The following is a 26,406-nucleotide window of genomic DNA, read 5'->3' as shown; positions in this document are numbered from 1 at the left end:
TTTCGTAGCACTTTGTATGGAGCGTTTCGGGCAGGTCTATTTTATGAGATGTTTGAATTGTCATATCTTGGTGAATTTTTAAGCTATCAGAGTCATTCTTTCAGCAATGTTTCTATTTTTTAAGGGTCTTTCAATTACCAATAAGAAAAAAAAATAGTCATCAAGCCTATTGTGAGCTATTCCTATCTCTAGTAGGGCAAAACCAGAGATAGATCAAATATTGGGAATGGCCGTTATACAATATGATAAACCAAGATTATTTGGCTAACAGTAAAATAATAATAATAATATCTATGGACTCTTCACCCCACGTCAGTCGCCCCTTGCTAAGTACCTAATGACTTGTGTTACTGGTACTGGCAGACAACTATACTTTTATAATACTTTTATACTATACATATATTTAAGATTTTTATTATATAATACATATATTTAATACACATCCAGATCCGGGAACATTGAAAATTTTTTGTTCCGTCGGCGGGATTCGAAACCGCGACCCCCGGGTTGAGCTACCAACGCGCTCACCAGTCACCACTGAGCCACAGACTACAGAGGTCGTAAAAAAAAACTTGAGTTTCTAAATTTAACCCATTTCAACATTATTTTGAATTTTTTAATCTGGGATACTACTATACTTAATAAAACAATAACACATTTAACATTCTCCATTTAATAGGTATTAGATACATGAATAAAAACCTACAACAAAAATTACAATATAGCATTTGTCTTTTAGCAAACATTGATATTTTTATTCCTCAATAGTAAATTAGTTTGGCAATTGTTAAAATACAATTACTTAGGTACTTATATACAGACAAAAATGGAATCAGAGATAATGACAATAAGTAATCATCAAAACCCAAGATTAAAATGACCCCTCAACGCCAACTATAACTGTAATTATAAAAAACTTAGGAAAATTTAAAGCCAAGCTATAGAACTCTTATTGTTCAGAGTTCTGCTCTTCATTTCATCAAAACACCACACACCAACGACAAACCAACACATCAATGTGTATAATAGAAAGAAAAAGTATGTAAAACATCAAAGCAAAATAGAGCAATGTGGCTTTGCTCTAAGAATTTGTGAAATAAACAATGTTCTTACTTATATAAAAACAATTTTTAACATGGAAGCTTACCAGCTATGATCATACCAGATAGTATGCAGTGTTGAGCTTTGAGTTTTTCATATAATATCATTGGTGTTGAGATTCTACATTTATTTGACATTCAACCATAGGTGTACCCAGGCAGGAGGGTACACACCCCCCAGAAGATAAAATAAACGTCAATTTTCTTGGCAAGTGGGATTTAAAAATGTGTTACATACTCTGCGCACAAAATTAAGTGTTGAAAACTAAATATCTTTTTTGTTTCACTATACCAGACCGACCATCTTCTCGAAACAGGTATGCTGCCCACCCTAGCTAAAATCCTGGATATGCCCATGCATTCAACTATTACAATTTTAATATATAATTTCTGTAAAATATCAAATTATTGATTGACTATGACTGTTTACATTTTGATGTCATTGCTGATAGTCAGCTAGCACAATAAAATGAAAACTATTTTACAATTTAACAAGTGTTTTAGGAATGGGGACATATTTTAATAAATATTAAATTACATTGTCAAATCAGTGAGAAACAAGAAGTAGTATAAATATTTATAGTACATAAAATTTAAACAATCAACCAACCTGTACTTTTAATACATATTTGTTTCAATATTTATAATAATATTATGACCTAATTTATTGTAGATGTTCAAGTTAAGGATTACTTATATCTTACCTCATCTAACACAATGATTTGCTTACGAACACCACTGAAATATATGCTACAAATACTTAGCAACTTTGTCAACTTTAAGTTTAGCATTTTACAACCTTATTGTCATCACAATGTTCACTGTTCACTTCTTAGTCCCGAGCTTATGACAGTAAAAAGTCTTTTAAGCATTGTGGCAATGGTAGGGATTTCACACATCCATTTTTCACATACTGCAGTATAGCATCTCTGCACACATTTTGCAATGTTTTAACTGAAAAAAGAAATGTGATAAATAAGAAAAATAACATCCAAATACTATTCCTGATGGATTATAGCCAACATAAATTGGTATTAAACATAATATTACACATGATATTTGCAATAATTGAAAAGTTAATTTGGTTTCTAACACTGTACATAAAGTTAAAATGTAGTCTATTGTATTAAAATATATTAAAAGTCTGAAGTACTCACCACCATATAACTGTATTATTTTCACTTGTTTGGTAGTGCCATAAACATCGACCACAGCATGCAGGGGCCCCGTGGTGTATGGTATACCTTTAGTACAAGGTCCTTGTTCTTCACCATTGATGATAAAATGCATTTCAGCCAAATCTGGGTCATTATTATTATTCTTCTTACAAGGAACAAACATAACACCGATTCGACTGCCCGCGTCCATAGGTAGAATACCTTGCGGCGTCCCGTTCTGTGATATGGTTTGCGGTTTAAAAACCAATTTTGAGACGTAGCCTCGGGGGGTTCTTACACTGTGACCGTCTCCTAGTACTGACGGTCTCGGCTCGGAGCGGCGTCTGCCGCTGGCGCCCTGGTTCACCAGCTCTATCAGCACGTTGTTCTGGCACTTGGATATCGGAAATATCCATGACATTCCAGTGTTCGCGAGATCGGGGAGGGCGTATTGAGGTAATCCTCTATCTCCCAGCGCTGCTGTTTGAGGATCTAAAAGCGTTAGGCCCAATCGCATGTGTCCACTCCATCCCCGTTCGGTCTTCTCTATTTCTACTAAAAATATTTCGCCCGGCAGCAAAGGTTTCTCGCTAAACGTCAATCCATGAGCGAAACTCGCTTTTCGGTATGCTACCGTATTATCCTCAAATAAAATTATATTCGATCCGTGGTAGTGGTGAAACCTCGATAACATGTTTATCTTTTATAGATGATACATTTACAATAAGTTTGTTATTGTTTTAATTGTTGATATTGGAATAAATGAAAGCTTGAATTGAAAACTATACAAAGAATTATGTCACTTTAGTCCAACATAAAGATGTTGCATCTTCTGCTTGATATAAAACATACAACAGAGTTCGGTATTTTCTTCTATTTATTTTAATTTTTCTTATTTTCTGAGTTCAAAAATGCAAGGTTTGCTCTATATTGCGATTCTCACTGAACTTTGACATACGATGCCCGATGGTCGATGACAGTGACAAATGTCAACACTCAACAGTATTTTATTTTTTTAGTAGGTACTAGATTTATGCAAAAAGGTTACATACAAGAGTAGTTTTCACTTTTCCATCCTTTGACTCCTGGCTAAGTGGCTACTGCCTACTGGGCAATGATCAAAATATAATATTATGATTAATGGATCTTCAAATTTCAATCATGTTACGACTTACATAAATTATAATGTAGTCACTTGTCGTTAGATGTTGTGACTTGTGAGTTGTGACTCGCAAAGTTGCAATTCACAACTTGTGGCTTTGCGACTAACGGGCTATGGGCTGCACTATTCACGACTCGCAACTCGCAAATCACAAGTCGCAACTCTCAAGTTGCGTTGCGAGTTGCGAGTTGCGACTTGCGACACACCACACACCCCTGCGCATTATATAGTGTCGGCTATACACTCTCGCCGAGACACAGCGAGGCGGCCCGAGTGCGAGAATGTAAATGGGTGCGTTCGCCTCGTCTCGCCTGTCTCGGACCCTCTCAGTCTCGGGAGCAATAATAAACGTCATTAATAGTCATTATCTGTGAGAAATAGAATTTGGATTATAACGATATCTTTCGATGCATGGTGAATGGTGATCAATGATAATTGATCGTAGATACGTTCGTCATTTTTTTAATTTTTATTGTGGAAATATTTGGTAATTACTAATTATTTATAATAGCTCATAGCACAGAGAGCTACGGCAGCTGCAAGAGAAGTGTTTTCGTCCATCTCATAGAGAAAAATAATGGTCCATCTTCTCTGAGTTCATAACTGCGATTGAACTAAGCGATAATGTACGTGATCGCACTCGGGCAAGGGGCTCTCACACGAGACTCTCGCCCGAGAACTCTCTGCGAGAGTGTACAGCCGACATAATATATGACCACGAATGACAAAGGTCAAAGACCTTTGACAAATGTCATTCATTTTAATAAAAATGGCTGTCATTGGAAACTTCATACCTGTTGTCACGCGGAATTTTCGTTTGCCTTTGCGAAATTCTATATTTACAAAGAATTATCGGCAGTATTCCATTCCAGTAACTAAAATTGCTATTCGGTGTTGTAACACACTTGATAGAAAATTACAAGTTGCATCTCCAACCTCCCAAATTAGACTACAGAGAGTTCATAAGTAAGTGTAAACAATGCCCTTTTCTGTACTTTCTTGTGCATAAATGGAATGGTACAATATCTACAAACTTAATTTCATGAAAATGATTATGTTAAGCTAACCATGCGAAGTAATAAAATAGGTAGAACTGCTGATTTTCGTGCATCATCGTATATTTGTGTTTGTTCTATTTTACCGGCTTTGTTGTTGGGAAATTACTTGATAACGGTGTATTATTAACAACTAACATCTATTAATTATTTCTATCATTAATCTAAGATTATCATATTGAGTTTTGAGGAATATCATAATAGAAACCTCTGTTAAACTCGGGTTTCGAGACATGATATACTTAAGCCCATACGATTTCAAGTTATGTCAATATAAATCCGAAGGCCACGAAAGTATCGATTCAGTCGCAATCTAACACCTATAAAGACATGTCCAGGTTTAGGAATAACTGATTTGTTTAAACTTTTTAGAACAATAAAAATTTATCAATAATGCATACTGTTTTAATATTGGTTATTCTTATTAATTTCAGTCAATCTCAAGTAATGGGTCCGCTGAGTCCATTAGATCCATCATCTTTCTCTAGACCAGGTAAATATTTGTAGTAAACTTATATTTATACTTATACTTATATTATATAGATACTTAAACTTTTTAATAGTACATACCTAATAATTATAAGAATTTATTTACCTTTTGGTAAAAATATATATTGACTATTTATATAAGTACTTCAAAATTTTATACCGTATTTTACAGTCTCTAAACATGTAACTAATAATACTGTGTTTTATTAAAGATTAACATTGTTCTTGATTATATTTCAGAGTTAGCTGTTATCAAGCATATTGACTTATCTTTAAAAGTAGACTTTGAGAAGAAAGTTCTTAAAGGCATTGCTAATTTGAAAGTTGAAGTTTTGGATAATATTGAAGAACTGGTAAGAAATATTGATTTTATTATGACTAGAAACAAATTTTTATTACTTATAACTAGTAAATAGAATTATTATAACTTGTGTTACATGTTAAAATATTTAAAAGTTTAAAACTAAATATATTACACACAAATTCAAGTTTTTAGCTTTAATGTTATGGTTATGCCCACTTTAACTTAAGCTAGAAACTTGGATTTTTTCTAAATTTCTTATTTTACCTAATTGCTCTTAGGTTGGGTTGCACCAGAGGCGTGGTTATAGTTAAAGTTAAATATGGCGTCCAAACACCCCATATTCTCATACGACATCTGTCAATTTTTCCAGTTATAGTTAAGGTTAAAGTCAAAGTTAGTTGGTGCAACCCAGTCTTAGTAAGGATTTTGTGGTCCATGTCCAGTTTGTGCCACAATAAAAATGTTATGCTTGTAAACCTCAACGTAACATTTACCAATTTATTGTGTGTTTGTTTATGCAGTCTATGATCCTAAAGATACAACCTTATAAGATGAAATTCAAGTAGCTCAGATAACTATTTATCTTACATTTTACAAGCAGATGTTGATATGGGATTAAAGTTTATCAAATACTGATAAATAGATTTGTAGTGTTAATACAATAGTTTGCTGGATATTTATATATAAATATCACTAGCTAAAAGCCAAGCTTTGTGAGGCTTCATGTTGTCACACCTTGACTGACTTTTTTTTATTTAAATAAATAAATAAATCTTTTCTCAAGTGATAACAATTTGCAATGAAAATGTTTCCTGTAATTATAATTGGTTACCAAGCATAATATTTCAATAATTTGTATAATATACTAATTACAACTAAAGTTCATTGTTATTTGCCATAGCACGACGAATATCGTAATTCCCGTAAAGACCTTATCTTTTTGGTTAATAAAATCATGTAAGTGTAACTCACATACGGTTTTGCTCGATCTAGCAATCACGTAGAGTAAAAACCGCGGCTTGGGCTTTCGTCCACACAATCAGCATTGCTTGAGTTCGAAGGAAATTAGCTACGAATAATAAAAACTAAGGAAGAGACTGTGTCAAAAAATTTGTCAAGCCGGCTCGATTTGAGCCTTCAAACTAGCTCGATGCGAGCCTTCGAGCTGTGAGTTTTGCGGTCCACACTCCACACGGTGGTTTTTGCTCGATTTCGAGTAAAACTATCGAGCAAAACCGCATGTGAGTTACTCAAACTTAATATCCATCGAAATCAGTTTGGTTATTTAAGCGTGAATATGTAAGAGATGGACACACTTTCACATATTTTAAGACATATTATATATAATACAATGTAATATTAATTAACCCAGCTATCCCCAAGCGGCAGCGGGCTGCCACATAACAATTGAAAAACTATTGTGTCTGCGATACCCACAATAGAGGTGTTAACATTGAAACTGTAATCTCTTTCAGGTTTTAGACTCAAGTGACATATCTATAGAGTCAGTAGAATCGGAGGATGGTACTCCACTGAAGTATACTCTGGGTGAGGTGGTACCAAATTATGGTTCCAAGCTGTCTATTACACTTCCGGAACCTGGAGTTTCGGGGCAAAAGTAAGATTCACTGATATTTTTAAGTATCTTTATAGCATACCTATTTGTATAGTGACCCATCTACATTTCGCAAAAGCACATAAATAATAATAACTCCCACACCGGTTTTGGTGACGGTGGCCGGTTTCATTGATAGGCCAGTTATGCAGGAGTGATTTTATAGTGCCCAAGTGTGTGCGCACGAATTGAAAATCGAACCTACGACCTCGAGTCAAGAATCACCCTCTTAACCACTGGACCACGGAGGTGTTACATATATAATGTGGCGACTGGCGAGCACAATTATATAAATAATGTGGTTTTAATTTTTAAATAATGATTATTATTATCATTGATTTGAAAGCAGTTACAAAAACAAGATAGGCCTATAACATTAAATAATATTTGTATGAGGATTTAGGATTGATAAAAATGTAAAATTATAGTATAAATGTAGTTTATAATATTTTTAAAGATTAACTGACGAAAAAGAAGAATCATTGTCAAGTTTTACCGAGATTTGTATAGGGATTCAAGTAAAGGATGTTTTTGATGGTACCACACACAAGCCAGGTGTTGCAATGAGTAGTAAAACCCATGTTTATAATGAATCAATAAAGGATGAAACTTTGAATCCCAAATCAAGTAATGATTCCAAATGTGTTTGTAAAGATTTGTGAGTGTGAGTTGTATTTTGTAGTCAATTTGAGAAATTTAGTAGTCGAATATTTTGTAGGAGTTATAAACATTAAAATAGTTGTAGAAAATATTTGGTTTAAGGCAACACTATAATGTTGTTACACTACACCAGAGCAATGTGAAACGTCACGGGCTCACGGCCAAACATTTTTGTATGAAATCATATTATTAGCTAAACTGCACTACGCGGCAGCAAAACTACACAGCATTACGGTATCACGGCAAGTGAAGTTTCGCGTTGCTCTGCTGCTAGTCTAAGCGATAAGTTGAAAATGGCGAAATATAGAGATAAGGGTCATAAAAATACGTGCGATAGCTCATTAGATTCGGGAAGACGTCTAGAAAAATGTATCGGAAGCGTGTATTAGCACACAAAAAATTGCAAAAGTTATAAGCAAATTAGGTTGCCAAAAAATGGTACTACGTTTTTTGTTAAAAACTCCGAAACTATTAACATTTAAGAAGTTTAAAAAAAAGATTCTTAAAGAGGAGGAAATTTCCATAAGAAAACTCCCGAGTCCCGGAATTCTATCTCTATTATTTATAACCCTAATTTAACGCTGAAAGTAAGCCTCAGCGCGGCATTTTTAGGTAGCGCGCGCGGCTTCAAAACCGAGCACGTCACACTGATTATTTTTTTAAAGGTATTAAATATTAATTTAAAAATTTCAAAAACTTATGGTGTATTCCGAACACTTCAAAGAATTTGCTCCCGTTGGAAATTTGACTTCAAGTTAATTTTTCAACAAATTAGACAAATGTTAACTAACGAAATTTTTTCGAACTTCCGTCCTCATTGTACTTTAAATAAAATCTTAAATAATTTTTGTAAAAATTTTTCACTTCGTGGAGCCCTTGATATAAACATACTTAACAAGATCACGCCATAAAAGTTTAAAAAAAAATAATACTTTGTTTATAATAATTTTTTAACTTCAACAAAAAACTAGAAATCCAAGTAATATTGTCAAAAAAAAATTTGTTTCATTTATTATCACGTAATTGTTTTCATATCAATGAAGGACATGTATTAACTAAAAAAAATTTTTTTTCCGCCATTTGCTAATAAAAAATTTATAAACCAATGGACTATTTCGATGCTTTTAAAAAAATTTTTTTCTTACCTTTATTCTCTTGAAAATATTATGATTTTTAGAAACATTTTTTTTGTTAATAACAATATTTTATTGTTTATAATAGTTTTTTAATATTTCAATAGTTTAAATTATTAGTTTAGAAAAAAAATTCCTCTTAAAAATCATGATTGATCGTCCTCAATATGGTTACAAAAACAAAAATTTTTTTATCAACAATTTCATTGTTTATTAACTTTATAAAAAAATCTGAACTTTTTTATATTCTTTTTCTGAAACTCCTAAAAAATACAAAAACAACGATGTGCAACAAAGTGCAGAATTTTTTTTTGAAAAGGTGCAATAAAAAATCGAAAAAAATAAATTTTCTGCACTTTTTTGTACATCGTTGTTTTGTATTTTTTAGGAGATTCAGAAAAATAATATAAAAAGGTTCAGAATTTTTTTTTCGGAGTTTTTAACAAAAAACGTAATACCATTTTTTTGGCAACCTAATTTGCTTATAACTTTAGCAATTTTTTGTGTGCTAATACACGCTTCCGATACATTTTTCTAGACGTCTTTCCGAATCTAATGAGCTATCGCACGTATTTTTATGACCCTTATCTCTATATTTCGCCATTCTCAACTTATCGCTTAGACTATGCAGTGTAGTTAATAGTTATGCCTAGCACGACTACAGTCTCACTTGTAGAATTGCAATTTCATTTATATTTTATGTTAGCTATAACTTATAATGTTCTTTTATACTAAGGCCGGTATAATAAGACTTAAGATGCGACCCGGTCTCAAGAAGCGGTTCGGTTCAGAGCCTGAACCGTGTCTTGAGACCGAGATGCATCTTGAGTACTGACTATTTATACCGGCCTAAGACTCTTATGTCTGTTTTTTTTTTAGGTTGAACATTAAGATCAAGTACACCACTTCGCCCTCTGCAACTGCTCTGCAATGGCTGGAGCCGAACCAAACTTCTGGAAAGAAACACCCTTACTTGTTCAGCCAATGTCAGGTAATATTTTCTATATTGTTACAGTATAATATCTTCATTTAAACGCTCCGTGAGAAGATCTACTGTCATACAATATTGTATATAGACTTAGCCGGTTCTCATCACCACGATAGTCCCGAAAATTGTGGTATAATACCTATGTAGATTTAATATTCAAAGATTGTCAAACAGATTATAACCAATCTTTTTCAGCCTGCGACGTAGTTATACGTTCAATATTTTGTCACGGCGCCTTTCTTTACCCAGCTATTAGGTACAAAAAGATACATCTATATCTACAGGGTGTAACAAAAACAAGTGATAATACTTTAGGGTGTGTACGTGTTCCCTGTAGAGATTTCACTGTGAAAGTAGCAGCGATGAAAGACCAAAATTTTTTTTCACTTTTGTATGGGCAAGGGCCCGAGCGTCACGAGTTTCCCCATACAAAAGTGAAAAAAATTTTTGGTCTTTCAGCGCTGCTACTTTCACAGTGAACTCTCTACACGGAACACGTACACACCCTAAATTATTATCACTTGTTTTTGTTACACCCTGTATAGTAATATTATAAATGCGAAAGTATCTCTGTCTGTCTGTCTGCCTCGCTTTCACGCCAAAACTACTGAACCGATTGTAATGAAATTTTGTACACAGATAGTCTAAAGCCTGAGAAAGGACATAGGCTACTTTTTAACTGGAAAAGGGGGTTGTAAGGGGGTGAAAATGCGTAAATTTGGTCAAATTAAGTTAGTTCCAAAAACTCAAAATAGATGGCACCAAGAGTCCCCTAGATTGCGCTATTGCTTGCTCATGCGTATTTCTATAAGAGGTGGTACCATGTTACGAGTAAATCAGGTATTTCGATTCTTTTGATTGTTATACACGTTATTAACTAATAACTCACCTGCCAACTTAGATTAGATATCAAATTCAAAAACAACAGCGCCAAAACTACTGAACCGATTGTAATGAAATTTTGTACACAGATAGTCTAAAGCCTGAGAAAGGACGGACGTTTTATTGTTGTTCATTTTGACGGGCTCATTCATGGTTTCAAGGATAACGGTGTTTATACTAACTCACTGTATATAAATGTATATCATAATATATGTACCTACCTATACATATAATAATTATATTATAAATATACATGTAGTAAAAAGAATAATTTCAATATTACAAACGTCCGTTTGTTATATTGAAATTCACTCCAATTTTATTTATTTGTACATATAAATATTTTGCACGTATCATTACATAATAATATAATATTTAAAAAAAAATTGCATCGCAATCGCGTGCATTTGTGACCTTGACATCGGGCACGCCCACGCCGCCGTCTATTCGGTGCGTATGCATGTTACTATAGCAAAGCAAGTTCATTGTAGTTCTGAATAATTATGACAGATGGCGTGCCTGATTTTACGTAATTTAAATCGTAGGCGCAGCGACGCGAAGCGACACAACCTCCCCCTGCAAAGGCGCGCAGCCGTCTGCCGCCCGCGTCCCGCTCTGACCCCTCTCTTCAAAAACAGCTATAAGTTGTCATATCTAATAAAATATTGCATTAAATAAAAAATGTAAGAAAACACATTTGTAAATGACATAAATACTCATAATTTGAGCGAAAATTTCTGGCAATATATTTTGAAACAACAGAATTAACACAATATTTGTGGGAAAATTATTGCGTTCAAATTTTTTTTTTCTCGTAAACTATACTTCTAAATTAGAATTTTTTAAAAAGGAAATGAAGGTCAATAAATTAGCTATCATTACGTATTTTATATTGAGTACTCTCTTTACATTTGAATGAGCAATGAAGGAAAACTCTGCGGGCAATATGGTATTTTCACGTAATGAAGCCCCTTAAGAGGATACACCAGGGGCTAGAGAAATGAAAAAAAAGCACGCGTAATATCTATAGCTGTCTCCCTTACCTCAAGCCTATACCGCAGAACGCGATAGAGACAACTGCAGAAAATCCAGAAAATCAACGATTCGTTGTCCCCTGATTCCTTCTCCAAAACTTAACCGATTTAAGTACTTTTTTCATTAAAGATTAAAAAAAGGCTTGAGCTGTGTTCCTATGTTTTGCTTTTTTTGTATAATCTAGCCAAATCTGTTTTCTGGACGTTTGAACACAGCGGAAAATCTGGCCATTTTTTTGGGTTTTAGAACGTTCATATCTTATTTAATAATTAAATTATGAAAAAAAAGAAAACATAGGGACATCGTATTAGTGGCCGTAGATATTCAGGAAAAAAAATTATAACTCTACTAGCATTATCCAGGGAGGAAACAGGGGACAACGTTTGTATGGAAAAAAGGGCGGTGTGGACTCCTCTTAACCGATGCACCGATTTTGTTATTTACATATTATTACGGAAATATGTATGTGCGTGTAAACATCTAGTATTTTTTATTTTCAGCCAATCCACGCACGCTCCATCGTGCCATGCCAGGACACGCCGGCTGTGAAGTTCACATATACAGCGGAGGTGTCAGCACCTGAAGAGTTTACTGTGCTAATGAGTGCCATTAGAGGAGAGAGTAAAGTGGACAAGACGACGTTTAAACAGCCTGTGCCGATACCGGCGTACCTACTGGCTATAGCCGTCGCTGTGTTGGAGTCCAGGCAGCTTGGGCCCAGGTGAGAGAGATTATGATCGTAGAAAGCAGAAACTTGTTAATCGCTATTATTTTTAAATCAATTGTAGCAAACACAATCAGAGATTTTTAGAATTGAAAGTATCTGAGATGGAATATCTGAAATAACAACAGTGGGCTTCAGTCTGACCTAGTATACCTCGCTCAGTTGCAAAAACTTCCTTGGAGGCTCCGAAGTATACTTCTATATTTAAAAGGACTATACTTGTATAGGTACTTGAGAGCATACTAAAAGTCTGTTCAGATGGAAGATGGATAATCTTTCATCTAAACAGACTTAGTATGTAGCATCAGAGAATTTAATTTTGTTGTATATGGCTGGGTTTGATGTAACGCGACCAAAGTAGGCCAGCAAATTTCTTATGAATGATGATTCATAACGGACGCTCTTTCGCACTCGGAGTACGACTAATAGCTTGAATTAACTTACTTTATTTTATATCCAAAAACTTGCAGGTCCCACGTGTGGTCGGAGAAAGCCGAGATCGAGCGCAGCGCGTTCGAGTTTGCGGAAACTGAGAAGTATTTACAAGCGGCGGAACGGCTGTGCGGGCCGTACGTGTGGACGCAGTATGACCTGCTAGTGCTGCCCCCTTCCTTCCCGTATGGGGGCATGGAGAACCCCTGTTTGACGTTTGTGACCCCTACGCTGTTGGTGAGTTTATACTCTATAGATATAGTGACTTAGAACGGCTGTGCGGGCCGTACGTGTGGACGCAGTATGACCTGCTAGTGCTGCCCCCTTCTTTCCCGTATGGGGGCATGGAGAACCCCTGTCTAACGTTTGTGACCCCTACGCTGTTTGTGAGTTTCGTGATTGATAGATTCTCTAGATCAGTGTTTTTCAACCTGTGGGTCGCGATCACCTGGGGGGTCGCGAAACTTCTGTAGGGGGGTCGCCAGAAGTCAAAAGAACTTTAGTAAAAAACAATAAAGATTAAAAATATTTATTTATTAAGTAAGAGAATTTTAACAAAAGGATATACTTACTCATAATTAATGTATGTTAATACAAACAAATTAACATAAAAATAAATCCTACGACTCATGTTAATGCAAAGGTTGTGCTTGTTTTTGATTAATCAATTTCCTTTCGTGGATCTGTATTTGCTACACCTAGAATCAAATCGTTCCCAAATCTAAGCGATTTCTTATTCTTAAATGCTTTGTAACACATACATGATAAAGAAGCGAAGGGTTGGGGGGGTCGCGAAATATTTTTTCATACCAACGGCCGCGGCGGTCGCATCATGAAAAAGGTTGAAAAACACTGCTCTAGATTCTAGCGGCTAGAACAATATTATGTCATGGCTGAGTTTCTACTAACGATAAAAGAAATAATGCGACCATTGTAACTATGCTCTATTTGAATTGTGACAAAAACTATCCCTTTCCTGGGCCTCAAACACCATACCACCATTTAAATTGGTTGAGCAGTTTGAGTGTGAAGAGGAAGAGATACTTTTGCATTTATAATTTTGGTATGGATAGATTTGTCACGATAATGTATAGGGATCTGCATTTAAAACCGGCAGCAGCAATAAGGTTTATTTTTACGAAATTAAAAGGTTTTTGATTTATTTTTATATTTCAATTGATTTAATGAAAGTTAATTTAAGGTTTACCATTTATGACGTATAAAAAAACTATTTGCTAGATCTCGATCAAACCAATTTTCGTTGGTAGTTTTTATAGTAATGTACATCATATATTATTTTTAGACTTATCATGCCCCTACTTTAGAGGTAAGAGGGGGGGGGGGGGGACACAAATTTTTCCACTTTGGAAGAGTCTCTCTCGCAAACTATTCAGGTTACAAAAACATTATATAAGAAACTTCAGTATGATTTTTAAAGACCTATCCATAGATACCCCACACCCATAGGTTAGATCGAAAAAAAAATTTTTTTTGGTTTCTGGTTTACCATTTATGACGTATAAAAAAAACTACTTGCTAGATCTTGTTCAAACTAATTTTCGTTGGTAGTTTTTATAGTAATGTACATCATATATTTTGTTTAGACTTATCATGTCCCTACTTTAGAAGTTAGAGGGGGGGGACACACATTTTACCACTTTGGAAGAGTCTCTCTCGGAAACTATTCAGGTTAGAAAAAAATGATACTTGAAACCTCAATATGATTTTCAGAGACCTATTAATAGATACCCCACAAGCATAGGTTAGATGAAAAAAAAATTTTTTTGTTTCAGTTGTACCTATGGAGACCCCTAAAACTTTTTTATAATTTTTCCATGTTTGTATCAAAATCTTAAGGCGGTTCACAGATTACATCTACTTACCAAGTTTCAAAAGTATAGCTCGTATAGTTTCGGAAAAGTGGCTGTGACATACGGACGGACAGACAGACAGACAGACAGACAGACATGACGAATCTATAAGGGTTCCGTTTTTTGCCATTTGGCTACGGAACCCTAAAAATGGACTATTATCTACTTAAGTTATACATAATTTATCAGTAATAATATTTATAACATATCTTATACATCTTACTTCAAGAATTTTTCATTTTCAGGCAGGAGACAGGAGTCAGGCTGATGTGATAGTCCATGAGATCATGCACAGCTGGACCGGAAATCTGGTCACAAACAGGAACTTCGAACATTTCTGGCTGAACGAGGGATTCACGGTGTTCCTAGAGAGAAAAGTCGGCGCTTCTCTCATCGAAAACGCCGAGGAGGCGAAAAAGAGCAGAGATTTCCACAGTATTCTTGGTTTGCAGGAGTTGAATGAAACTGTAAGTATTGGAGGTTAAAAGTTGTCTTTTGACTCCATATGCTATAGTATAGCATATGGAGTCAAAAGACAACTTTTCATTGAAAAGTTGAAAAGCAGCTATACAATAGCTATGTCCACACTATGCCCTTTCGTCTTCAATTTTCGTCATCCTTTTTTTTTTTTTTCATAATATGGCGCTCGGCTTTTTAACCATGGCCAGTGTCAAGTAAAATATGGCGGGAAAAAAAATTTTTCGTGAAAAGTTTACAAAATAAGTCGTTTTTTCAGATGATCGTCAAGTCGAAAGTCGTCTAGTAAAAGTCTAAAAAAGTAGTCAGTAAAGTCAACGAGTCAAGTTAGTTGTTTTAGTAAAGTGGTAGACCCTTTACTAAAACTTTCGATGGAGTTTTGGAGGGAACACAAAATGGCACGTTTCTTGAAGTTGTATCACTTGACCACATTTGCCCGCACGACAACGAATATTTAATGGTTAATATTCTACCAACATTACACATTAAAAACCGAAATAACACAATTTTAGGAAAATAATATAAAAACACAACGTCACTCTTTCGTATACCCAGCAAAACTCCGTCATCTTCTTTCATTCATCTTCAACTTTCGTTTTGGCGTCAACGAACGCAACGCCAACATTGTCATTTTTGAAGTTTTGGATACGGTCAGAGAGCATGCGTCGCGGGCATGCCTCACGTTCGCGCCTCACATTCGCTGTTGACTGCGCTATAACGCATGCCCTTGACGAACAGAAAAAGGCACAGTGTGGACAGAGCTATTAGGCGAGACATATCCAACTTCTATAGCGTATGACACGGCTAACGTGTCACGAGAAAATTGTATGCCGCCACTATTAAAAGTTTAAAAAAATGTGCGCCGCAATGAATCGCTTAACATGATAATATGATAAAAATATTTAGGCAGCTTATATGTATAATGTATATCTATGTATTCAATTCTGTCCACTTTTAAATAATATGTTGGACAAAGACAAAGAGACTCTTTATAGTTATCAATTATCATAGTGTAAATCACGGGCGTATATTATATAGCTTTGATAAGGGGGGGTCCCTAACGTAAAAAAGCGGCCAAGTGCGAGTTAGAATCGCCCATGAAGGGTTCCGCAGCAGCAAATAGGCAACGTGTTTAGGAAATCAAAAATATTTTTTTATACATGTACCGTACCGATTTTAATCGGCGAGGTACATATATTATTGTCGAAATTGGACAAGTAAGATGGATAGTAATGGGGGGAGGTCCGGACCCCCAGGACACCCCCCATATTTACGCCCATGGTGTAATGCAAAAATATAATTTTTAAGGTTAAAATATAAGAAGGTTAATAATCTTCTCAGATCTGCGACACTCTCGGAGTTGAGAGTCCACTAACTCGGTTAGTCCCCGACTTAAGTTCCACTCATCCTGATGACGCCTTCTCCAGGGTACCCTACGAGAAGGGCTCACTCTTCCTCCGGTACTTAGAAGATCTAGTAGGAGGTCCCGGTAAGAGTAACTTTTTTTTAATTTTTTTTTAGGTTGATGAGCTAGGAATTGAGAATCCTTTGACTCGTCTAGTCGTTGATCTAAAGGGGATACATCCTGATGACGCGTTTTCGTCTATTCCGTATGAGAAGGGATCGCTGTTTCTGCGGTATTTGGAAGACTTGACCGGTGGGCCGGGTAAGGGGATGTTTAGTTTTTTATTTTTATGAAATAAAGGGGCAAACGAGCAAACGGGTCACCTGATGGAAAGCAACTTCCGTCACCCATAGACACTCGCAGCATCAGAAGTGCTGCTGGTGCGTTGCCGGCCTTTTAAGAGGGAATAGGGTAATAGGTGAGGGGAGGGTAGGGAAGGGAAAAGGGTAGGGGATTGGGCCTCCGGAAAACTCATTCACTCGGCGAAACACAGCACAAGTGCTGTTTCATGCCGGTTTTCTGTGAGCCCGTGGTATTTCTCCGGTCGAGCCGGCCCATTCGTGCCGAAGCATGGCTCTCCCACGTCAAAAGTTAGTTTATAAGTTGTAAGTTTTGATAGTTTTATAATATAAATAAGTTTTGTTTCATTTTTCAGAGGTGTTCGATGACTTCCTTAGATCATACCTGAACAAGTTCGCGAGAAAGTCGCTGGACACGGATCAGTTTAAGGAGCATCTACTGACGTACTTCAAAGACAATAAGAACTTGTCGAATGTGGACTGGAACACGTGGTTACATAAGAGTGGAATGCCGCCCATCATACCTGAGTAAGATTTATACTTACTTCCAATATAATAATGAAAGATAGTTAAATTTAGTATACAAATGTATAATTGAATTTAGGTGTTAAGAGGATATTTTACAATTATTATAATAAACTACCTCTCAAGTCTCAACTACGATAATGCCCGCGTATATCATAGTATCCTAATAAAAAGCTGTACACCTTAATTGAAAATAGTAACAACATCCAAACCATCTATCTACCACCATTCTCAAACTTTTACATTTATAATAGTACTTAGCATTCTTTAAGTTCTTTCATGTGGCAGTATACTCAATAATAATATTTTTTACAGCTACGACACATCAATGACGAAAGCGGTCACCAGTTTACTATCGAAGCTCACCGAAGGCGACGCTGCTCTGGACTACTCCGACGTGAAAGCATTCACACCCCACCAGATGATCAACTTCCTTCAAGAGCTGATAGACAGAGACGCACTGCCTCTAGAAACCCTGAGAGCTCTCGGAGATGTGTACAAAGTGGCAAGCAGCAAGAACGCCGAAATTATATACAGATGGTTAAGACTGTGTATCAAGAGCAAAGACGAGGCTAAACTAAACGAAGTATTCGCGTTTGTTAACCAACAAGGGCGTATGAAGTATGTCAGACCGATCTATAGAGATCTATACGCTTGGGAAGATGTCAGAGAGAAGACTATAGAGAATTTCCTCAAAAACGAGAAATACATGATGCATGTGTCAGCGTATACTTTGAGGAAAGATTTGCATTTGACCCAGTAAATTTTACAATTTTGAATCAATATATTTTTATAGCCGGCATTTTTATGTATTGATGAATACAAATTGTTGAATATACTGTTTTTTTGTACACCACTATCCCCACCCATGAGTAGGAGCCTAGAATTGGCCCACCTACAGGTTTGCCAACACAACGATCCTTCCAGTATTTTATAATTTATACTCAGGATTTTATGAATAATAAAAACTAACGAATATATCTACCTAGCTTTGAACTCTCATATTATAACATCTTCCTTTTTGGAAGTCGGTTAAAAATTAGTACGTTCGATAATGATGAATGAATGCACTTTGAAATTCATGGGCTATGCGTATAAGACCCGGTTGTAAAAAAATATAGGTATGTCAAAACAACTGACAATGACTTATGACATGGAGTTTTGCCGGAAATGTGAAAAAGTGATGTTGTATTTTTGTCTTATTTTCCTAAAATAATTGTGTTAGATGGGTTTTTAATGTGTAATATTGGTAGAATATTAACCATTAAATATTCGTTATCGTGCACAATGTAGGAAAGTGATGCAATATCCAGAAACGTGCTATTTTGTGTTCCCTCCAAAACTCCATCGAAAGTTTCAGTACCTAAAGCGTCTACCACTTTACTGAATCGACTGACTTGACTTCTTGATTGTATGTATTGATTTTTACTTAGACTTACCACTTACGGCCGTTCCCAATATTTGATTTATCTCTGGTTTAGCCCTACTAGAGATAGGAACAACTCACATTAGACATTAGAGACATATATTTTACTAGATGACGCCCGCAACTCCGTTGCGCCAAAACTCATTTATCGCGGCGGAACCGTACATTTTTCGGGATAAAAAGTATCCTATGTCCTTTCCCGGGACTCAAAGTATCTCCATGCAAAATTTCAGCTAAATCGGTCCAGCGGTTTGGGCGTGAAGAAGTAACAGACAGACAGACAGATAGACAGACACACTTTCGCATTTATAATATTAGTATGGATGTCAATTCAATGTTAGCTGCGATCGGTTGTATGTCAAACAAGAGATAGATTGAATATTGGGAACGGCCGTTAGACAATATAGAAAAACGATGCTGAAAATTTTGATATGGAATAATATTATTTTCCCGCCATATATTTTATACTCGACACTGGCCATGGTTATATTATAGCCGAAGTGCCATAAGAAAGAAAAAAAAAAAGACTTTTGACATTTGTATTTGACACTGACACTATTTTATAACCTCAAAAATTGCTAATACAATATTTGGTGCTAATTACTGTTGATTTTTATGTTAAATATCAGTTATTTAATTATTTTTCAATAATTTAACTCGAAAAATTAATTGCAATGTCAGCGGCAAAACGCGTCCAGGTAACTACACAATTTCAATGTTAAATATCTCCGAGTACAGTGTTTTCAAAAACGTTATCCATAATATTTTAAATATCATTTCTTTATAATGTACATATTGGCTATTGCATATTCCAGCAATGGGCGACTTTTGCGCGTACCTGGCATATATTTGACTGCAAATGGCAAGATCCGTATCAATCTGCCGAAGTGATAAAGAAGTATTTGATGGGGAAGCACAAACCTATTTACCACCCCATGAATGACTGTGGAGATGTAGTGGTTTGTATAAACAGTCGGGACATCGCTCTAAGGGGTGACGACTGGCGTCAGCGCGCTTATTTCCACCACACTGGGTACCCTGGTGGAGCATCTTGGACATTGGCTTGGGAGGTCCACAATAAGGATCCTACTATGGTAAATGAGTGTTAATTAGTTATTTCAATATACTTGTTTTGCTAAGTTTTTGTAGCTTTTTCACTTATGCATTTTAAAGTAGTTTATTAGATAATTCAGTACACACTTGACACTCATGTAGGGTTACCAGGTCGCTAAACCGAAAAGCCAGACAAAGCAGCCAGCTTGGCCGGACATTTGTACAAAAATTTGTCTTGCTATCGAATATTTAGAATCTGAACTCTTAGTGTAGGAATATGTACGTAATTTTCTGTTTTATTAAGGACACAATCACAAAAATTATTACAAAAATTAGCAGGTCAGTACGAATATAGACGTTAAGGACAATAAAATAACATTCAATATCAGCGTGCCTTGTACAGTGGTGGTTACGACGCTCATCGCGGTCTTGATAGGGCGAAAATGTATGAAGAAATTTGAGAGAGTTTCTTATTTTTCTTATAAATGAAAATGTTATTTATTTTATATAAAATATTTAGCTATTCGTACAGGGGACTAAATAAGCAACAATTTTTTTGTATATTTACTTTCCTTCGTTCAGTGTATTTAGCTATAATGGTAACTAATCAAACCCTATTTTTTTACCTGAAAATCGCTGATATTTGAGAAAAAATGTGATAGCGTCCTTAAAACAATTTAACATTTTATTAGGTGTAAAACCTTCTAAAATTAGTAGATTTCATATAAAATTATTGATTCTAAGCTCCTTAAAACTCCTCTTAATTTTACCGGACACGCAATTAAAAAGCCTGACTGTGTTCGGCTTTATCCGGACGCCTGGCAACTCATGTAACAAAATTGCGAAAAATACTAAAATTGTACCTTCGGAAAATTGCAGATATTGTGTACATAAAAATGCCAAGCTATATGATATATCATAATAATACAATAAGGTACTGATCAGTCTGTCCTATTATATGAAGTCTGCTGTTCAAAAAAGTACAAAAGCTATAACATAAAATCTGATTAAATTATTTCAGATAATCAAAAAGGCTGTATACAGAGCACTAAAAGGTAACTTGCAAAGACGTCACTCGATGGAAAGGCTTTTGATCTATCCAGGGGAAGATATTCCTCAAGATATAGTTGAAAATGTCACTAACCAAATAAGACAGCTTAGAGAAGTTCCGACGAGACTCGATCACATACCCAAAGAGGAAGTCGAGAAATATCCCAAAGTTATGGAGTACCCGGAAGATTATGTTCTTAAATAAATTATATTGTTATTAGTGTAGATAAGTTTAGTTAATAAAGTTATATGAACAGATTTTTTGCTACTAATTTCTAAAGACTTATGTTTTATAAAATATGTTGTGGTAATAACTTACGATTTTTTAGCTCCTCGTTTTGTAGGTAAAATAAAAAAAATTAAAAACTTAAAACATACTAGCCCTAACATAATTATCTAAACAAACTGTTGTAGAGCTTATTCCAACTAATTACTATAGCTATATATTTTTACTACTTGATAACATAATATTATGCAGTTTTAAACTGTCGGTTTAATAAATATTGAACTTAGTTTAATTTCATCTTAAAATCAGAACTCGCGAATTAAGGCGTACAGTATCTTCGCGAGTTTTTAAAAATAATTGTTGCAAGATAATAACAAAAAAACTTTATTAGGGTACTAATATATTTTAAGTTTAAACAATGTCGTGCGCATCAATGGGTACCCTCACGTTCTTCAAGTCGAACGTGGCTGGAGAATCGACGAATTTCACGAACCTCATCTCAGCATCTTCTAAAGCTGGAAGCTCCGGTGCAAGTACATCAGCTCCGATAGGCTCGGAGTATTCCACTATGTTCACTGGCTCAGGTACAATCTCCTCAGCAGCAAGTACCTCATTAGCTACGTTAGAGGGCTCAGAATATTCCACTATGCTCACTGGCTCAGGTACAATTTCCTCAGCTTGAGGTACAATCTCCTCAGCAGCAGGTTCCTCATTAGCTACGTTAGTGGGCTCAGAATATTCCACTATCTTCACTGGCTCAGGTACAATTTCCTCAGCAGCAGGTACCTCATTAGCGGGCTCAAAATATCCCACTATTTTCACTGGCTCAGGTACAATTTCCTCAGCTTGAGGTACAATCTCCTCAGCAGCAGGTACCTCATTAGCTACGTTAGAGGGCTCAAAATATTCCACTATGTTCACTGGCTCAGGTACAATATCTTCAACTTGAGGGACAACTTCCTGAAGATCAGTTGGTGCAGGAAGCTCAGGCAGATCAACAATTTTGACAGCTTCAGGAGCAATCTCAGAATCAGAAGGTGCATTCGCATTAACTTCTTGGATCTCTGGCATGTCAAGGAACTGGACCTCGCTTATTTTGAAGTTGGGGAGATCTCTCAAGTTCCTCTTGGGAATGGGCAGATCTCTCAAGTTCCTCTCGGGAATGGGCAAATTAGGCATTTGGGGGAGGTCCCTCCACACTGGCATGAAGGATCCAGACCTGAGCATCTCCACTGGAATGGGGATCGGTCCATCGGGAATGATCACCACTTGGGCATTTTGGAGCGGGATGGCGGATGCCACCGCGAACAGCGCGAAACAAATTAAGGCTTTCATTCTGGAAAAGAGTAAAAAATCATGTAAGAGGTGTTTTTGAGATATTATCTATGAAATGTTACAACATGGTTGTATGGTAATATTCCATTCTTCGAGAAGTATCGTCGATTTTAATAATACTCTACTCTCTAGATGTCATGAGGAGAGGGGGAATTACAACTATTGCGCGAGAACCGTACATTTTGCCACAATAAAACTTTCATGTCCTCTCCATTAAGTATCTCAATACCAAATTTTATCAGAATCTGTTTAGCAATGTAGCGCCTAGAGTTACCAGTTAGGCATAATTGCGCATTCATAACATTAGTAGGTAGTACTAGGTATAGGTAGGTTGGTAAAGTTTTTTCGCTAGTACACATTCGTGTCGATTATTTCTAAAAGATAAAGCTATGATTCTTCTAGTTTTCAAACAATAGAAAATTACAGTCTGAACTTGGGTTACACAATCTTAAACAATATTGCGTATAGAACACTCACCTCATATAGTCTCTTGTTTGATGTTATTATTGCACATGGACAAACTCATATTTATAGGCAATCGATTATCTATTGAGAGCCAGATAGCTTATCTTTTAGTCCTTATTAGACCACGTATAGTCTTTAGCCATCTAGAAAGTCTATTCACCTGTTGGAAATTACGTCCACCAATAATGATTGTTTTACCCAGTAGGATTATCTTATACCTACGATAGGATTATAATAAATCAATTTGATATGATGATTGATATAATAAATCAATTCTTTTAAATATTATATAAGTAAGAAGTTATTGTTTTTTAATTATTTTCCGTTACAATAGAATATATTAAGTACTACAATCATGGGCGTACCCAGGTTCTGGGCCAGGGGGGGCAAATTAATAATTTTTAGTTGTTATAGATAAAAGTACTAGATAATATTATACTTAGTAGGGACGATCCAGGGGGGGGGGGGGGGCAGCTGCCCCTAGAGCTTGCTAGATCAATGTTGATTTGACATTTCATGAGAATACAGTTATATATTTTTTATAGAAGACGGAACGGACGGACGGAGACGGATTTTTTTTACCAAAATCACGAATCACGATCCACGTACAATGACTGAGCTTTACTCGGAAATCAAAATTTAATTATCTTGTTGTTTCCTATAGATAGTATAATCTGATTAGGGTAGATAGTGTTAAGTCTATTTACAATATTGATTCAATCTGGTAAAATGGTGATCATAATTTACAATAATTTTATTTATGACCCAAAAATAATGTCTTTTCTCCGCTAGATGTCGTTTCTTTAATTCGATTTTTTGTTGCAATGAGGGTTGTTGAAATTCTATTTGCCACCAGGTGCAGCCATCTGACGTAACAAAACTTTGTTTCTTATGTCAGAGGGCTTAGAGAAGTCGAGAGAGGCAGGAGGCTCATAAGAAAACAAATTTTCTTATAACGTCATTTGATTGAGTCGGTTAAGCAGTTCAAATCGACGTCTTTGGGTTCGGTTTAGACTTAGTGCAGCCGTATAGCCGTCAGGTCTATCATGTCAAACTGCTGTCTGCTGGTGGCAACCCTCATTTATGCGGTCTCTCCACTTTGCCACATGACAGATTAATAATTCAAGCGATTACAAACGTGTAGAGCAGGGGTTCCCAAACTTATTTTGTCTACTGCCCACTTTGAGAACAAATTATGTTTTAGCACCCCCTTTGTTTCAATTTAAAATGAATTCAGATGAAATAAATAACCCCCCCAAGCCTCTACCACCTCTACACAACAACACCCCCATTTTTTTTACAATTTACCCCTTTAAACCTTCAGCGCACACAAGGGGTCGTTATCGCCCACTCTGGGAAAGGCTGGTTTAGTGGAACATATTCGTCTGTTTGCCCATGATCGGCGTCGATTGTTTATGCTACTAACAGCTTAGCAATCATGGTTATTCCATCATGGCTTTACCTGAAGAGTCTTTAGGGTTTCAAACCGAGGACATAGCGCGGACTTTTTAAAAATAGTAATATACAGTAGGTGATAAAATAGTATGACAATAAGTATGTATGATATTTTTATTAGGATAAAAGTACAATTTTCTATTACTCCAAATCAACAGTTAATCATACTTTTGAATCTTTACCGTTTATATATTTGGCATTTTATTTATAAAAATAAAGTACATTAGGCTTAAGCGTGGCCTAATGTATTTTTTAAATAATACGGTCAAAGAGAACATATAAAAATAAAAAAAGTGGAATTTTATAGACATACAAGAGTGTTTTGGCGCGTTAATGAGCATGCCATGTAGATACAGTAAACATGTGTCACTTAGTTTTTATTACGGTCACACGCAAAATTATACTTGGACATTAAAAGACAACCACTATGTGAAACCACTATCTTAGAAATTATTTTATAACATGTCTGTCATTCCTATTTTTTACACACCAAAAAACTCTCATAAGCTACTTGTAAGTCTTAAATTATATGTTATAGAAATAATTTTTAAAGTACCCCATTGAGGTACTAGACACAAAATTTTGAATAATTAAAATATAAATTTTCACACTAGGTATGCATACTTTACAAAACTTATCAAACATATCTTTGACCGCATTATATTAATTATACTTATCTCGATTGGAATACATTTAACATAATATTATAATACCATTACGATACGTATAAACAAAACACTTATAAAAATATGATAGACGATTATAACTGTAATTTATTTTACTTGAAGAAAATTCAATTTGTTTATTTTTAAAATATTGAAGAAATAAGGCTGGACGCACACATGACTCAGACTATGAGATATTATTTTCGTCTTACATTATTACTTAACCGACTTCCAAAAAAGGAGGTTCCATGTTCGGCTGTGAATATATTTTTTATACAGTGAAAATATGTAAGTGAAATATGTTTTTAAATGAAAAAGCGATTATGACTTCACAAAATACACTGGGATTTAAAAGCTAAGTTTTGACATTGCATAGAATATTATCATAATACAGTCCTTATATACAAATGTTTTTTCTTTTGTTGTTTTAAAGACACATAACATTTACAACAATTCCACATAGTTGACACTTATTTTAAAATAATGCAAAAAAAAACAAAAATACACATTGTAAAAAAATGATATTTACTGTTATACTTACTGTCTTATAGATCTTTTAAGCGTTTAAAGTAATATTTGATATTTCTTAAAACTAATTTTATATCGAATGTAAACAATATACTTTTAAATCTCTCTTTAAAAATTTAATACTTTTTTTAATTAACTAACGCCAAAAAGTAAAAATACAACAGAATCAAAATAACCTAAATCATATTTTATATCAATAAAAATATTAATGACTCTACTTCTCAATAATTTTAAGTCATGGAAAAAACCAGCGCGGCGGCCCAATTCTCGTAACAAATCGAGTACGACATACGTATGTGAATCTAACACAATCAGTTATGAGAATTAGGCTCAGTTCCTGTATTATTAAAACACAGCCAGAGATCCTTCGAAGAAAGAGAAGGCTTACATTTTCTTTTCCCAAATGAAAAAAAAAACATCCGTACACTAAATGTTGCTAGACAAGCGTACAAAATTGGAATAAAATACTATAAGCATTCAAAAAATTAAATAAATGTTTTTATACTTTATACAGATGAAAACTTGTTCAATAGTGTACGCCTTCCCTTAGCATAGAAAATTTCAAAAAAGAGAAAGGGAGATCGCAGACGACAGACTTTTCGTGCGATCGAGTCTGCGGCGCCTAGGGAATGCAATCCCGCAAGATAATTTCAATCCCGGTATTTGCGGGACTGAATCATCACAATCCCGCTGTATCCCGGTATTTGCGGGATCTCGCAGGGTGGACATAAACTTGTAAAATAAATCGTTCTAATGACTTTACTTGATATTTTATTCTTAGAAACTCAAATAAAACAAACTTTGTTAGATACTTTTTTTACAAGGGTTTATTAATACTTCATTCTTTAGAATATATAAAAATAAAAAAATAAACTTTTTGTTTGGAAACG

General features: G+C 35.2%; 4 protein-coding genes across 6 annotated transcripts; 2 read left to right on the top strand and 2 right to left on the bottom strand.

Moving 5' to 3' along the window:
* Positions 1-655: 655 nt before the first annotated feature.
* On the bottom strand, positions 656-3,210 carry LOC121737000 (neuralized-like protein 2). Its single transcript, XM_042128502.1, has 2 exons — positions 2,258-3,210; positions 656-2,054 (listed from the first exon to the last, which is right to left on the bottom strand). Exons 1-2 carry the CDS (start codon positions 2,949-2,951, stop codon positions 1,945-1,947), a joined length of 804 nt encoding a protein of 267 aa, XP_041984436.1. The 5' UTR covers positions 2,952-3,210; the 3' UTR covers positions 656-1,944.
* A 978-nt stretch (positions 3,211-4,188) lies between these two features.
* LOC121736994 (leukotriene A-4 hydrolase) lies at positions 4,189-18,147 on the top strand. 2 transcript variants are annotated; one of them, XM_042128495.1, is made up of 11 exons: positions 4,189-4,385; positions 4,909-4,967; positions 5,204-5,316; positions 6,743-6,885; positions 9,555-9,666; positions 12,081-12,301; positions 12,775-12,973; positions 14,853-15,074; positions 16,606-16,750; positions 17,145-17,316; positions 17,629-18,147. In XM_042128495.1, the coding sequence occupies exons 1-11, from the start codon at positions 4,189-4,191 to the stop codon at positions 18,074-18,076; spliced, it is 2,031 nt and encodes a 676-aa protein (XP_041984429.1). In that variant the 3' UTR covers positions 18,077-18,147. The 2 variants fall into 2 exon arrangements, with proteins under 2 accessions (XP_041984429.1, XP_041984428.1); XM_042128494.1 differs by lacking the exon at positions 16,606-16,750 and adding an exon at positions 16,426-16,573.
* Positions 18,148-19,289: 1,142 nt separating this feature from the next.
* On the top strand, positions 19,290-21,100 carry LOC121737002 (39S ribosomal protein L13, mitochondrial). The gene is made up of 3 exons (XM_042128504.1): positions 19,290-19,437; positions 19,555-19,833; positions 20,814-21,100. The coding sequence occupies exons 1-3, from the start codon at positions 19,414-19,416 to the stop codon at positions 21,045-21,047; spliced, it is 537 nt and encodes a 178-aa protein (XP_041984438.1). The 5' UTR covers positions 19,290-19,413; the 3' UTR covers positions 21,048-21,100.
* A 336-nt stretch (positions 21,101-21,436) lies between these two features.
* On the bottom strand, positions 21,437-22,944 carry LOC121736999 (periaxin-like). 2 transcript variants are annotated; one of them, XM_042128501.1, is made up of 3 exons: positions 22,886-22,944; positions 21,945-22,407; positions 21,437-21,761 (listed from the first exon to the last, which is right to left on the bottom strand). In XM_042128501.1, exons 1-3 carry the CDS (start codon positions 22,927-22,929, stop codon positions 21,480-21,482), a joined length of 789 nt encoding a protein of 262 aa, XP_041984435.1. In that variant the 5' UTR covers positions 22,930-22,944; the 3' UTR covers positions 21,437-21,479. The 2 variants fall into 2 exon arrangements, with proteins under 2 accessions (XP_041984435.1, XP_041984434.1); XM_042128500.1 differs by having other exon boundaries at positions 21,437-22,407.
* Positions 22,945-26,406: the final 3,462 nt, after the last annotated feature.

Source organism: Aricia agestis, chromosome 20, assembly GCF_905147365.1.
Source record: "Aricia agestis chromosome 20, ilAriAges1.1, whole genome shotgun sequence".
Classification (NCBI taxonomy): domain Eukaryota; kingdom Metazoa; phylum Arthropoda; class Insecta; order Lepidoptera; family Lycaenidae; genus Aricia; species Aricia agestis.
The sequence above is the reverse complement of the archived record's forward strand: the minus strand, read 5'-3'. Positions and strand labels throughout refer to the sequence as shown.

Excerpts from the sequence above, each read along its gene's own strand:
- LOC121737000 (XM_042128502.1), bottom strand. The coding sequence starts at position 2,951 with ATGTTATCGAGGTTTCACCACTACCACGGATCGAATATAATTTTATTT. Across the intron at positions 2,055-2,257 it reads AATAATACAGTTATATGGTG|TTAAAACATTGCAAAATGTG; the intron begins GTGAGTACTTCA and ends TTCTTTTTTCAG.
- LOC121736994 (XM_042128494.1), top strand. The coding sequence starts at position 4,189 with ATGGCTGTCATTGGAAACTTCATACCTGTTGTCACGCGGAATTTTCGT. Across the intron at positions 5,317-6,742 it reads TGGATAATATTGAAGAACTG|GTTTTAGACTCAAGTGACAT; the intron begins GTAAGAAATATT and ends AATCTCTTTCAG. Across the intron at positions 16,574-17,144 it reads AGATCTAGTAGGAGGTCCCG|AGGTGTTCGATGACTTCCTT; the intron begins GTAAGAGTAACT and ends TTCATTTTTCAG.
- LOC121737002 (XM_042128504.1), top strand. The coding sequence starts at position 19,414 with ATGTCAGCGGCAAAACGCGTCCAG. Across the intron at positions 19,438-19,554 it reads CAGCGGCAAAACGCGTCCAG|CAATGGGCGACTTTTGCGCG; the intron begins GTAACTACACAA and ends TGCATATTCCAG. Across the intron at positions 19,834-20,813 it reads ACAATAAGGATCCTACTATG|ATAATCAAAAAGGCTGTATA; the intron begins GTAAATGAGTGT and ends AAATTATTTCAG.
- LOC121736999 (XM_042128500.1), bottom strand. The coding sequence starts at position 22,929 with ATGAGTTTGTCCATGTGCAATAATAACATCAAACAAGAGACTAT. Across the intron at positions 22,408-22,885 it reads AACATCAAACAAGAGACTAT|CAGAATGAAAGCCTTAATTT; the intron begins ATGAGGTGAGTG and ends TTTACTCTTTTC.